Here is a 14,426-nt window from a genome sequence, read left to right as displayed (position 1 = left end):
AGACTTATAAAACAAGTCATTAAGACAATCAGGATAAAGGAAACGAACAAAGCGGCAAGTGGACCGTGTCTCTCTCAAAGCTAACGGGTCTGTAGAGTGTACTCTATAAACCTACATAATAAATTATCTTTAAGATATCAATTTGGAGACAAACTCGTCTCGAGCGGTCCTGAAACTCATTTGACGACGGAATAAATTAGATTAAAGGACAATGTTCTTTCTCCATACATTGTTCGCCGTTAGATCAACAGAGCCGAAAAAATACTTTCTAGGTTCTAAATGACACAAATCTTTATGTAAGAACAATTATTCCTGGCGGACCAATTCTATAAACTTATTGATAGCAATATTGTTATCATAACCTCTTACTTACTAGTATTGTATTATAATATTGTATGCACATCGATTTGGGAGATGTTCTGTATTGTAGTTGTCGCAGCCAAATTGTATTATAATATTGGACGGGTTTTGGAAATAGCTCGGCGTTCCACTTTTATGATTTACTTACTTACATTTTGCACGTAAATAAATAACATGAATCCTATGTTTACTTTCCACTCTTGACATTTAACACGTGACTTACCAAACAACTATCTCCATGGTTACCGTCTTAGTCTATGCATGACTAGGGATTGAACAACTTTTAATTGAATATTATTAACAATTCTCGATAATTTTTATCGATTGAAAAATATTCGGTATTTGAATCGAAAGGTATATTCAATTTTATCAATATCAAAATATTCAATTTTAATAATAAAATAAATATTATTTACTACCACCTATGAAATGTTCTGAAAATTGCCTGGAGCGCTCCCCCAATCCTGGGTTTTCCCTTTCCAAGCTGAGAGGACATCATTTTGGTTCTATCGATACATTATAAAGGTACTTAATATTTGAAATGTATTACCAATTTTTGTTATAAGCATTTTGAGTGAATAAAACTTTCAATTCTATTAGAACTTTAGACATTTCTCTCACTTTAAGCGGCATTGGATTTTTCATCGGATTTTGAAACTGTTACAGATATATTAAAGATGATCCCATATTTCTGACAATGTCCTTTACTTACGAAAAAATACTTGGTTGAAGGCAACAAAATTGGGCAAGTTTCATATTTTCATGACTCCCTTGAATCATTCAAAGGGTCCGTAATCTGTTAAATCAAATTAACTGAAGATCACATTGTTCACTGGGTCCTTTTTTGTAATAAATAAGTAAGATTAGGTACTCGTAGGTGTGACAAATCATAATTTAAATCTCCGATCTCTATTTTTGTATAGTAGTGTCAGTCAAGTAAGCAAAAGCGAAAAGCTAAATAAATGTGGATCGATATCATATTTAATTTTCAGCCACAGACCGCCATTTGTTTTACATTTAAAATATAAAGATACCTACCTAATAAAATATTGGTTAGTAGACTAGACATACGTATATACATCCTCCTCTTAAATATATCATAGCAATTAACATTGTCAGAGAATAATGTTACCTATTGCGTAGTCATTTTCTTTAAAAAAATCTTGCTTCCCCTTTACGGCTTTATTGGTCCGTTCCCTTTTACGGGGCCCCAGTTATCTAAATAATTCACCAGGTTGGGGTTAAGAATTAATCCCTAGAAGTCCTTCAGGGACTCTCCATTGTGATGCGAGACACGCGAACTTTCCGCAGAGTTCATTATCTGTCGCTGACTTATATTTCAAAGAAAAAACTGGACAGACAGGTTACTTTAATTTTGGTCTCGACGAATTAATTTTCCAATCCCTTAACGCAGGTTAGCTTGTCTCTGCGGACTCCTTATAATGACATTCTTAAATACAACTTTACTTACAATAAAATAAATAAGTTTTCCTGATTTGTCAGTCAAGCGTTCTAATCAGCTTTTAGTTAATGAGATAATTAGGTAATTATCCGCCTAAAGTAGGTCACCGTGCAAATAAGGAAAAAACAGGAGCAAACAATTTTGTTCCGGCGTTGCTTCTCAGCACTTGCTGTGTGTTTGTCTTAAAGCACTGGTATGACCATAAAGAAACATTTCTTCTTTTTCCATATCTTGGTTAATGTGAATTAATAAAAAATATTTTTTTATTAATTTAAAAAGAATAGGTTATAGAATGTATGGAATAGCTACATTTGTTTTCTCATCGTCATTGTTGAATGTAATTGATTTGAAGTGCAAAAATTAATTTACTGTTTATACGGAACTCCGTGGATAGCTTCCATAGAGCATACTTTTCTTCTTTATGTTTTGATGACCGTCATCTTATTGTCAACTGATTCTATAGACGGGCGTAATAGCTTCTAGTGTTATAATTGATGAAATATAATTCAGTTTAAAAAGGAAGAAATATATTTTATTACTATATTATACTAAGCACATAGTAAAATATAATCGTGACTTATTAAGGTAATAACATGTTCCAACTTTACGAAAAAGTCGATTTCGGCAATCTTTGTACAGTAATTACAGTAATTAAGCTAATAAAACCGAATTAGATTGGCAATCGCACGGTGACTCTAAATTGGCAGTATCGGAGTAATAGGATCAAATGCGGTAATCAATTGGGGGAATAATTTATTATTAGTGCGGCCGATAATTTGTAGGTACCTTACCTACCGCATGTTGCAAATCAGGATGCGTGTTCTGTTTGCTTGTCTATAATTAATGCATATGCTGCGTTAACACTGGTTAATAACTTGTGATATACGGATACTGGATTAAAACAAGTCCGAACATCTTTTTGAACTTCAGTATCATTCTTAATCTTCCTGTCACTACAATCCTTTCCTAATTATAAATACTATGAGCTAGTAGTTAGGTTCTTCATAACTCTGATTTTTCAAAGAATAATTAATTAGTATACATTCTTAATTCCCTTGACTTTATAGAATCTTGACTTGCTATTAGGGAAGTAACATCTATTTGAAGACTCCTAAAAGCTTCTGTAGACAATTAATCAAGGGCTTTCGAAATATTTGAGAGTTTATCTCATAAAAGACACCTTTTAAGAGGTAACCCCTCACTATAAGACGCGACTTCGTTTGAAGATACGGCGTCATACATTATTAATCAGGTAGCCGAACAGGTAATATTTTATTTTAGGACATATTCAAAGAAGTAAAGATTGCGAAAATCCCAAGTTATACAGAAATGGATCTGTAAATTGAAAATAATTAGAATTTCATCTGTCCCTTGTGGAAATTGTAGAAAGCATAAATATTAGAGCTACTTATGTATATCATTTGAATTACCAAGCAATCCCAAGATGCTACTAGACTCTGAGCTATTTTTATTTTTTTGGAAATATTAAAACAGGTAACGGCTTTTAGTAACTTTACCTAAATACATATAAGGACCTACGGTAAATTACAATTGTCAATCAGCCTCCCAGTCAAATTGACGGAGATCGAACCAGCAACCTCACCAATCGCCAGTCCCATGCCCAAATCTATGGCCGCCTGGAATACTATTATATTACCTGTGATATTACTAAATAAATACTTTTAAAACTGAGAACTGACTGAGTTTCTTGCGCTGCTTCTTCTCAGCACTGGCCTATTTATTGTCCCGAAGCAGTGATAGGGTTAAACGCAAAAAATTTTAAAAAGCCCATTTGTAAAAAATAAATGACTTTTCACGACTTAAAAGGTGCTTCGCAACTTCCTACTCGTCTTTGCCTCTATCTAGAGCACCCATTACGCTTAAAATTATATTGCACCTATAAGTATGTACCTATTCATGTTACCATAGCTCTCTGTAGCTCAATGGCCACCTTATGTTAATGAAGAAAAATATTATTGCCAGCTTTCTTTTTCTCATGTAAAGTAGCCGTGGACATTTGCATTGCATAACAACATTACTTCACCGAGTAGGAAACAATTCACTGTTGGCAGAAGATAAGTACCGGCAAAATTCCCAGTAGGTAAACAACAAAGCAAACTGTAGTAGGTATTATTTGCCAATATTGAATTACCAACATAAATTTTCGAGGTCTCATAATCAATCTAATAAGATTTAGATTACCCTGAAGGTAACTCATATACCTAATCAATTTTAATCTACTTAAGTATGAAATTCAAAGAGGTCCCCAGGGGCAGCGCCGTTTAGGTCCAATGATTCGAAGTCACTCACGGGCCGAATACACCTTATAAAACATTCTCAGAATTCTTGCGGATAGCACGTTGATCGCTGTAGCAAAATAAAATTATATTACTTACCTTTTCCTAACATGAACGTTATTTTGTTTATAAGCCTGTCCTTTGCTGTCGTCTTAAGCATTTTATGCAGCAATGAATTCAAAGATCATCTCGAAGGAAAACCGGGCAAAAGGAACGAAGGAACAAGAAACAATTTGATAAGCGACTTAAGAGACATGTGGATACGTGAATCCTATTATCGAATAAGAATAAAAAGAAACAGTGAAGAAATAAACGTTACATCCTCCGCTGAAATGGATTCAGCAGGGTCGGATGAAATGAAGAATTCGTCAGAGTTTACCAACAGTTCGGGTGTCGACAAGCACGCTTTATTAGTTGCGAACTTCAAGCGGTTATGGCCCGTGGGGAGATGGCGAGAAAACGGATTTTTTTCCGATGATTACTTGGATCTGATCAACGAGCACTGGCTAAAGTTCCCTCCGCCCTCCGAGTCATTGCAGAAGTTTTTGGGCGGCTTGTATTTAGTGTTCGCGACTGTCGGTTGTTGGGGAAACATCACGGTTCTCTTCATGTATTTCAAGTGAGTTTATTTTTTGTTACAAATAAATAAATATTATCGAGAATAAAACGCTTAAATAATTTAATTAATAGAACAATCTCAGCTTGTAGTAGTCGTTGTTAACAGGTCATCAATGCTTCAAATAATTGTAACTACTCGTATTACTCATTCTTCAATTTTCCTGCCAAACATTAAAGTAGGTAAGTTTCTTGTAAATATCTACCTTGGTGTGATTAGTAACATCTGTGTTCTCTCAAACATTTGTTGTGGCTTAAAATAAGACGTGAAGAAGGAGTGAACATATAAAATATTTTGGCTTCAAGATACACGTGTAACCATTACATTGAATTTCTGACCTATTTCCCAAGAATCACTTCACTTATAGGTTTTTTTAACTATATAGGTCAACTTTGTAGGTCAAAGTTAAATTCCTATTTTTGTAAAAGTACCAACTAAGCGTCTTACTGGTAGCTACCTAAGTAGAGCTAGATTCCATTTTACATTTCCTACTAAGTGTATTTTAAACGAGAGTCGAGAATGCTTAGGTCGTGTCTTAAGTTAATTTAAAACTTAAGTAAAAGGAAAGTAGTTTAAATAAGGCTGGCAGAAGAGCATAAAATAAAACAACGTTTGCTTTGTACATTTAGATAGCGATTATACTAGGTCTCTTTTTACAGATGGTTGTATTGCGATTATAATAATAGATAATATATTTTGTATTTCTTATTCCTACGAAAAAGGGTGAGAATTTGTGCAATGATGCCACAAATTCTCACGCTTTTTTCAGATAAAATTAAAATGTCTGATTTTAGAAAAAGATAGTAGATAGAAGGTCTTCTAAGTTAAAGTATTACTTTAATGCCGTCCGTATTTTGGAATTCAACTAATTAAATGTTTGAATTGAGTTTTGAGCTTCGTTTCACGGTCACGGTTTCATATAAAGACCACACGAAACCATTGTTATGCGAGAAATTGAACAAATATTTTGTACGTACGAGTAAATCACTGCCTCAAGTGTTATTCTGTTTCTTCAAGCACGGATTTTGTTTAATTACAACTAATTATTTACTGCAAATAATGAAGTCATTTTTATTTCTTAACCAATAATGATCGGTAATTAACTTTTTTAATTATTGTTTTAGATTAAATTATTTAAAATAACTGTACTTATTTATTAATCAAGACTACCTAAGTATGATAATTATAATCACTTTCGGTCTTATTCATAATAAAATGCTAATATAGGTTTAAAACCTACATTAGCTAAAACGTTTGATAGGCTTAAAACACTCTTATAAACCTCTGATAAAAAACGTTATTCATAATCGTTTATAAACCTTTGATAGCTAAAACAGAGTTTAATATTTTCTTTCCACAGACTATACAAAAAGAATGAACGAAAACAGCTTTTTTGGTGATTTAACTTGGTGGACCATGTAAAATCATAGACAAATCGCAGAAAAAAAAAACAAAAAATTGGCAGCTGTGACGTTTTACTTACTGACATTGACATTTGGCACGAAAATTTAATAAAGTTTTCGGTTTTTTCGATCAACTCCCAAGTTTTATCAAACTTTTATAAAACTTGGGATTGTATGTTCTGGATTCTGTACCTCTTACCCTGTACTCTGCAATAAGCTCTTACGACGACCCGGCTAGTTACATCGGATACTAATTATGTCCATGACGAAGGAGAACAGACCGCCTAAAAGGCAACGATCAGAAAACTGGTTGGAGGAAGATAAGGTAGTACTTATTTTTAGCCTGATAAAGTGCCTACTAATTTTTGTAGCATGGTTTTATTTATGTTTGACGCCTAGTGTTTGCTTTTCAGTATTTGCTGAAAGAGTTGGTGAAAGAAAGAGTAAATGCAATCGAAAATAAAAATACAGACACTAACACGAATAAACGGAAGGTTGCGGCTTGGGCTGATTTACAAACAACGTTGGTACATCTTTTGATTTCTGCCTTCAATATAAAATTTTGCCTTTACCTGTAATTCAAAATCCTGTCATTTCTTTTTCAGGTTTAATTCAATGTGCGCTGGTATGAACCGCTCCATTACCCAGTTAAAATCGCAATGGAGCCTCATAAAAATCAGTGCGAAGAAAGACAAGACCATTGCTAGGCAGGCTCAAATTAAAACTGGCGGTGGTCCACCATTATCAGTGCCTGACGATAGGGCTGATGATATAGCATCTTGGTTGCCCAATGAATTTGTAGTCGATGTTAACAGATTTGACTCGGACTCAAATAAAAGTGAATTAATTAACATTCAAGAGGAGGAATCAACTCAAAATACGCAAGATCAGGAATTGATAAATAATGAAGAAATCCAATATGAATTGGTGGTACTTGATGAAGAAATAGAAGATACACATGCTTGTACTACTAGAGGCATATTGGAAGATAAAGAAAATAAAAAAGTAGAGGCAAAAGAAAATAAAGCAAAACCTAATTTTAAAGCACCAGCAATCAAAAAAAAAAGGAAACTGTTAAACAAAGAAGGCTTAATTGATTTAAGCAAAGTTAGGATTTCCGAAATTGCAGAAACAGAATCAAAATGCCGGATTGAACTGCATGAAGTTCAAATGGAAAACGAACGGAAGAAAGGGAGAAACTTGGATCTTGAGCATCAATTATTACAGGAAAAACTTAAATATTACACTCACATTAATAAAGAATAATAAGTCTTTTGATGTTAAAGTTTTTCAAGTACTAACAGATTCTAAATAATAAGTTAGTTCCTCCCTTACTTCTGTTTGTTTTTAATTTGTATTTTATGCAGTTCCAATCCGCATTTTGATTGTGTTTCTGCAATATATTTAGACGGCTATGAATATGTTTACTAGTCATAACTTAATAAGAGTTTGAGATTACTATTAACTAGCTGTTGCCCACGACTCCGCCTGCGTAGACTACTATTTCTGTAACCTACAGGATCTGTGCATTTTTCCAGGATAAAAAGAAGCCTATATGTTATTCGAGACTATATAATCTATCTGTTTTAGCAATTTATTTGTTTATAAGAATTGAACTGTGATTTTTAGTAAGTAAGTTTAATAATTGTACTTAAATTAGTGATATAAAGTAAATACACATATGCCTAGTCACAAACATTCGCCTTTATAATAATAGTGTAAATTATGGTTATTTTGTTTTAAATGTAGAAGGTTGATAACCTCCGAATAGAAACGTTTATACTTAAGCAATTTCTTTGTTTTAAAGAATTGAACTGTGATTTTTAATAAGTAAGTTTGTTGAAACTAATTGTACTTAAATTAGTGATATAAAGTAATTTGTTTTGAATTTTTGCAGAATAATTGCTTTTTTAAAGAGAACTACAGGTTTTGTTTTTGTGATAGTAACAAATTGGACTGAAAATTGAAATACAGGTATTTTTCAATCAAATATTCTTTTTATTTTCATTAAGATGCCAGGAACAGTATCTGAAAAATTAAAATACAACATTTTCATGAACTCAAATGACATTACATAAAAGTAAATCGTTGGAATTTATCAAAATGTATTTTAGTACCATTCAAAAATGTTGATTTATAAAATTTTGTAGTATCAACTGCGACCTACGCCTCAACAATGAAGGTCGGTTGTCGTGAACACTGTTCTCCGTCGAAAGTTGCGGAGTTACAGGGACCTGCTCCATATGTTGTTCTGAAAAATATTATGAATTTGTCAACATTTTGTCATAAAGATTTGTATTCCTTATGTACAGTCAAATTGATAACATTTACCTAACAATGTGTCATTCATATCAATGGCTATATTATGTAATACAGCCAATGCTATGATCACAGCTTTTCCATTTTGGAGGCTTACTGGTAAGCCATGGAGTAGGCATTGGAACCGCTGCTTCCACACCCCAAAACACCTTTCAACAGTGTTCCTAGTTGAGATGTAAGCATTATTGTATGCTTCTTCTTCTGGACGACTAGGCCTTAAAATAGGTGTAAATAGATATGGCAGAAGAGGGTAGCCCGAATCGCCAATAAGGCGTCCTCTAAACTGCCTATCCTCAAATCGTTGTTTTATATTGCTCTCCATAAAAATTCGACTGTCATGTGTACTGCCTCGCCATCTAGCCACTATATCCATTATTTTGAGGTCAGCATCACAGACAACCTAAAATAAAAAAAACAGTATCCTGTAGGTAATCCATCCAATAATATAGTGTTGAATGTTGCTAAAATTTAGATCATACAAAGTAAAAATTATAGACATTATTAAAACAAATCTTTCTCTGTTGTAAACTGTATAAAATCAAAATATATTTTACCTGAACATTCAGGGAATAATAGCCTTTTCTATTAATATAGTACTGGGCCATGTCACCTCCGGTTTTTTTAATTTTAATGTGGGTGCAATCTATGGCTCCTATCACCCCAGGAAAATTTTTAATTGCTCTAAATTTGGCACTAATTCTTTCCTGCTCTCCTATAGTGATAGGCATTTTGATGAAGGAATTTGCCTTATTCGCGATTGCATGCGCGACTCTGGCGCATATCCGGCTCACTGTCGGCTGACTTAGGCCATGGAGGTCACCAGCATCATCTTGTACCTGAAAATGTATGAAAATAATTATAGCAGCCACGACAAAGGGATAAAATAAAACACTTTTTTGTGCTTACCTCACGACGTCCCCAACATCTTATGGCCACTAAAACTTGCAGTTCAGGACACGTGCCACCACCTCTAGCGCTCTGAACCAGATCATCTTCCACCAAATCTATGATGGTGCGCACTGTGTCCTTATTGAACCTATATTTTATTTTAAAATTTAGGTCCCGCAAATCGAATGGGTTGCTTCGTTGGCGGTAGAGCTTTCTACGTCGCGCTGGGTCGGCATTATTGGCTAAATGCACAATTGCATTTATAGCATTCATTTTCACAAGCAAGGATCACAGCAAGGATATTTTGAATAAATAAACCAACGAAGTGACATTCATATGAAATGACATTTATAAAAGTTAGGTTAAAATAGGTTTATTAGAGCTTTAAACAAGGCCCGAGCTCTCGATAACTTATCACACAGTTATAAGAGGATTTTAGCGCTAAATGACGATTATGAATAACAATTTTTATCAAACGTTTTATAAACCACTAATAAGCATTTGATAAAATGTGAAAAATGATTATGAATAAGACCGTTTATCTTTAATTGGTTTAAAGAAAATTACTTAATAATCTACTAACTAGCTCATTAATATCTACGATTAGTAGTCGCTCTTAACAATAAACCCGTCATTTAGGGTGGGTAGTCGAACAGTGAACCAACCAGATACGCTGAACCACGGCCATATTTCAAAAAGTATGACGCACTATGGAGCGAAATTGAGATTTATGGACATAGCGATTTTTTTCACAATTTCTATTTGAAAAAAATACCTATCGATAGGTTACGTTATTCTGATGAATAAATGCTGCACAAGTTTTTCTCTAAAACCAATAGTTTGACTGGAAAAAAATATTTTCCATTTTCGTTGTATGGAATGAAACATAAAGTGGTCGATTTCGACTAAGCCTTGACAGATCTTGCTTTGAAACTACTTGAGCCTTGTTCTATGGCTTGTTGACTGTAATCCTACGCTATCAGCGCGCATCCAAAGTTGCCCGTTCACAAGTTATGAGGTTCTGAAAAATTAAAAAAAAGTAAGTAAAAGTGACTTTTTTTTGGAATATCTTTAAAGATTTAACAAAAATATAAAGATTTTATACGTTAATAATGTAAATTAACCTTAAATTACTGCTAAAAACACATTTTAATAAACTTAAAAGGAATTAAATCAGCGATTTTTTTTCACAATTTCTGTTTAAAAAAAGTACCTGTCGATAGGGTATGTTATTCTGATGAATAAATATTATGAACGTTTTTCTCTAAAACCAATAGTTTGGCTGGAAAAAAATATTTTCCATTTTCGTTGTATGGAATGAAACATAAAGTGGTCGATTTCGACTAAGCCTTGACAGATTTTGCTTTGAAACTACTTGAGCCTTATTCTATGGCTTGTTGACTATAATCCTAGACTAACAACGCGCGCACAAAGTTGCCCGTTCAGAAGTTATGAGGTTCCGAAAAATGAAAAGTAAAGTAAGTAAAATTGACTTTTCTTTAGATAAGACGACAAAAGAAAGGTTAATTACATTACTAAAGTATATAATTTTCATGTTTTAGTTGAATCTTTAGAGATTTATACCCAAAAAAAGATACTTTTACTTACTTTAATTTTCATTTTTTGGAACCTCATAACTTCTGAACGGGCAACTTTGGGCGCGCGCTGTTTTTGCAGGATTATAGTCAACAAGCCATAGAACAAGGCTCAAGTAGTTTCAAAGCAAAATCTGTTAAGGCTTAGTCGAAATCGACCACTTTATGTTTCATTCCATACAACGAAAATGGAAAATATTTTTTTCCAGCCAAACTATTGGTTTTAGAGAAAAAAAAAAACGTTCGTAATATTTATTCATCAGAATAACATACCCTATCGATAGGTATTTTTTTTAAACAGAAATTGTGAAAAAAAAATCGCTGATTTAATTCCTTTTAAGTTTATTAAAATGTGTTTTTAGCAGTAATTTAAGGTTAATTTACATTATTAACGTATAAAATCTTTATATTTTTGTTAAATCTTTAAAGATATTCCAAAAAAAAAGTAACTTTTACTTACTTTTTTTTAATTTTTCAGAACCTCATAACTTGTGAACGGGCAACTTTGGATACGCGCTGATAGCGTAGGATTACAGTCAACAAGCCATAAAACAAGGCTCAAGTAGTTTCAAAGCAAGATCTGTCAAGGCTTAGTCGAAATCGACCACTTTATGTTTCATTCCATACAGCGAAAATGGAAAATATTTTTTTCCAGTCAAACTATTGGTTTTAGAGAAAAACTTGTGCAGCATTTATTCATCAGAATAACGTAACCTATCGATAGGTATTTTTTTCAAATAGAAATTGTGAAAAAAATCGCTATGTCCATAAATCGCAATTTCGCTCCATAGTGTGACGTTGCCAGTTCCACCGAACGAGTCACTACGTGTCTCGTGGATGCCCTTACCCTCTCCCGTAGTGCGCCGGCGACTGTGGCTAAGGTGTGAAGTATGGCTGCGAATTCTTTGTTTCTCGACGACAAAAGATAGTTTTTTTAGTTATGCTTTACGATTTTTGTATATTTTACTATTTATATTAAGTACGAAATCTATTTGGTATCAACATTATTGTAGTTTTATCTGTATAATGAGCACATTCCGTGATGACCATTCCGCGTACTTCTTATTGTTTGTGAACTCATAAGTTGAATAGTGTATGTTTTGAACAGTGAACCAGGTTTTCAAAGTACACAGTGAACCGGTTGACTGTTTTTTTATTTAACCACCAAACGGTTGATTAATTACCTAAAGGCTTTAAGTGGCAATTTTCAGTTATTTTTGTTTAAAGAAGGATTTTTCTTTTCAATTGTGTCTTGTGTTATTTTTGTTTTCTGTGATTTTTTAAATGAAGACTGTTTGTTTACCACCAAAAAGGTTGATTATTGATTACTTGAAGGCTTTACTAGACAATGTTTAGTTATTTTTGTTAAAAGAAGCATTTTTCTTTTCATTTGGGTTTTGTGTGAGTTTCGTTGTTATTTTTGGATTCTGTGATTTTTTATGAAGACTGTTTGTTGAAATAATCATTTTTATTTCCATTTGATCAATCAATATACAAAAATCGTAAAGCATAACTAAAAAAACTATCTTTTGTCGTCGAGAAACAAAGAATTCGCAGCCATACTTCACACCTTAGCCACAGTCGCCGGCGCACTACGGGAGAGGGTAAGGGCATCCACGAGACACGTAGTGACTCGTTCGGTGGAACTGGCAACGTCACACTATGGAGCGAAATTGCGATTTATGGACATAGCGATTTTTTTCACAATTTCTATTTGAAAAAAATACCTATCGATAGGTTACGTTATTCTGATGAATAAATGCTGCACAAGTTTTTCTCTAAAACCAATAGTTTGACTGGAAAAAAATATTTTCCATTTTCGCTGTATGGAATGAAACATAAAGTGGTCGATTTCGACTAAGCCTTGACAGATCTTGCTTTGAAACTACTTGAGCCTTGTTTTATGGCTTGTTGACTGTAATCCTACGCTATCAGCGCGTATCCAAAGTTGCCCGTTCACAAGTTATGAGGTTCTGAAAAATTAAAAAAAAGTAAGTAAAAGTTACTTTTTTTTTGGAATATCTTTAAAGATTTAACAAAAATATAAAGATTTTATACGTTAATAATGTAAATTAACCTTAAATTACTGCTAAAAACACATTTTAATAAACTTAAAAGGAATTAAATCAGCGATTTTTTTTTCACAATTTCTGTTTAAAAAAAATACCTATCGATAGGGTATGTTATTCTGATGAATAAATATTACGAACGTTTTTTTTTTCTCTAAAACCAATAGTTTGGCTGGAAAAAAATATTTTCCATTTTCGTTGTATGGAATGAAACATAAAGTGGTCGATTTCGACTAAGCCTTAACAGATTTTGCTTTGAAACTACTTGAGCCTTGTTCTATGGCTTGTTGACTATAATCCTGCAAAAACAGCGCGCGCCCAAAGTTGCCCGTTCAGAAGTTATGAGGTTCCAAAAAATGAAAATTAAAGTAAGTAAAAGTATCTTTTTTTGGGTATAAATCTCTAAAGATTCAACTAAAACATGAAAATTATATACTTTAGTAATGTAATTAACCTTTCTTTTGTCGTCTTATCTAAAGAAAAGTCAATTTTACTTACTTTACTTTTCATTTTTCGGAACCTCATAACTTCTGAACGGGCAACTTTGTGCGCGCGTTGTTAGTCTAGGATTATAGTCAACAAGCCATAGAATAAGGCTCAAGTAGTTTCAAAGCAAAATCTGTCAAGGCTTAGTCGAAATCGACCACTTTATGTTTCATTCCATACGTTCTGAATCATCTGAAAATGACATTGCAAAAGATGAGTAAATAGTAAATTTAAATTGGGTAATGTCCTCTCTCAGAAGTGGGATTACCAAGAAAATTTTGCATTTTCTTACGCCCACGAGCCAGAAAACAAACGTAAGTACGTTAGTAAATTTGTAATGGTTAACCTAATGTACGAGTATTTTTTTCTTCTTTCACTCCCTTCTTGTTCTTTTATTATTTGACTTGATCGAGCGCTGAACGGAGTAACAGTTAAGGACGAAATATTAATATTGTAAAAGTGTTGTGTGAAATATACTGTGAAAGTGCTGAAAAGTTATACGGAGTTTAATTTCCACTGACCTGACCCAATAGTTTGTAGGTGCTTATCCTATCATTTGTCGTCGCCGCCATGGATGGATGGATGTGGATAATGCATCTAAAATAGTGCGATAATCTAAAATATTTAACCTGCCCACTAGTCCTGGGCCTTTTTGAATATGCTTTATATCGTAGGACACGACAAAGTCTTGAAATACTTTATAATAGGTACATATCGGTTTCTGTGAGACATCTATAATATTTTTATAATTGTAAGATAATATTCCTGACCTCTCAAACCACGTAACGTGACCTTTACATCAATTTTAAAATCTAGCAATTCGCAATCAGCAGAAACTTGGATTGCGCGCATTGTATACATACATGAGAACCTCAAGAGTCAAACTTAATATCGTTAGGGAATTATAAGGATGTCTAGTTTTTCAGTAAAG

General features: G+C 33.3%; 1 protein-coding gene across 1 annotated transcript; it reads right to left on the bottom strand.

Annotated features, from left to right (window-relative positions):
- Positions 1-5,440: 5,440 nt before the first annotated feature.
- On the bottom strand, positions 5,441-9,829 carry LOC135074084 (putative nuclease HARBI1). The gene is made up of 6 exons (XM_063968388.1): positions 9,364-9,829; positions 9,012-9,293; positions 8,470-8,857; positions 8,306-8,389; positions 8,162-8,166; positions 5,441-5,446 (listed from the first exon to the last, which is right to left on the bottom strand). Exons 1-6 carry the CDS (start codon positions 9,616-9,618, stop codon positions 5,441-5,443), a joined length of 1,020 nt encoding a protein of 339 aa, XP_063824458.1. The 5' UTR covers positions 9,619-9,829.
- Between the last annotated feature and the right edge of the window lie 4,597 nt (positions 9,830-14,426).

This window comes from Ostrinia nubilalis, chromosome 8 (assembly GCF_963855985.1).
Source record: "Ostrinia nubilalis chromosome 8, ilOstNubi1.1, whole genome shotgun sequence".
Lineage (NCBI taxonomy): Eukaryota > Metazoa > Arthropoda > Insecta > Lepidoptera > Crambidae > Ostrinia > Ostrinia nubilalis.
Note: the sequence above shows the minus strand (reverse complement) of the source record. Positions and strands in the feature narration are given on the sequence as shown.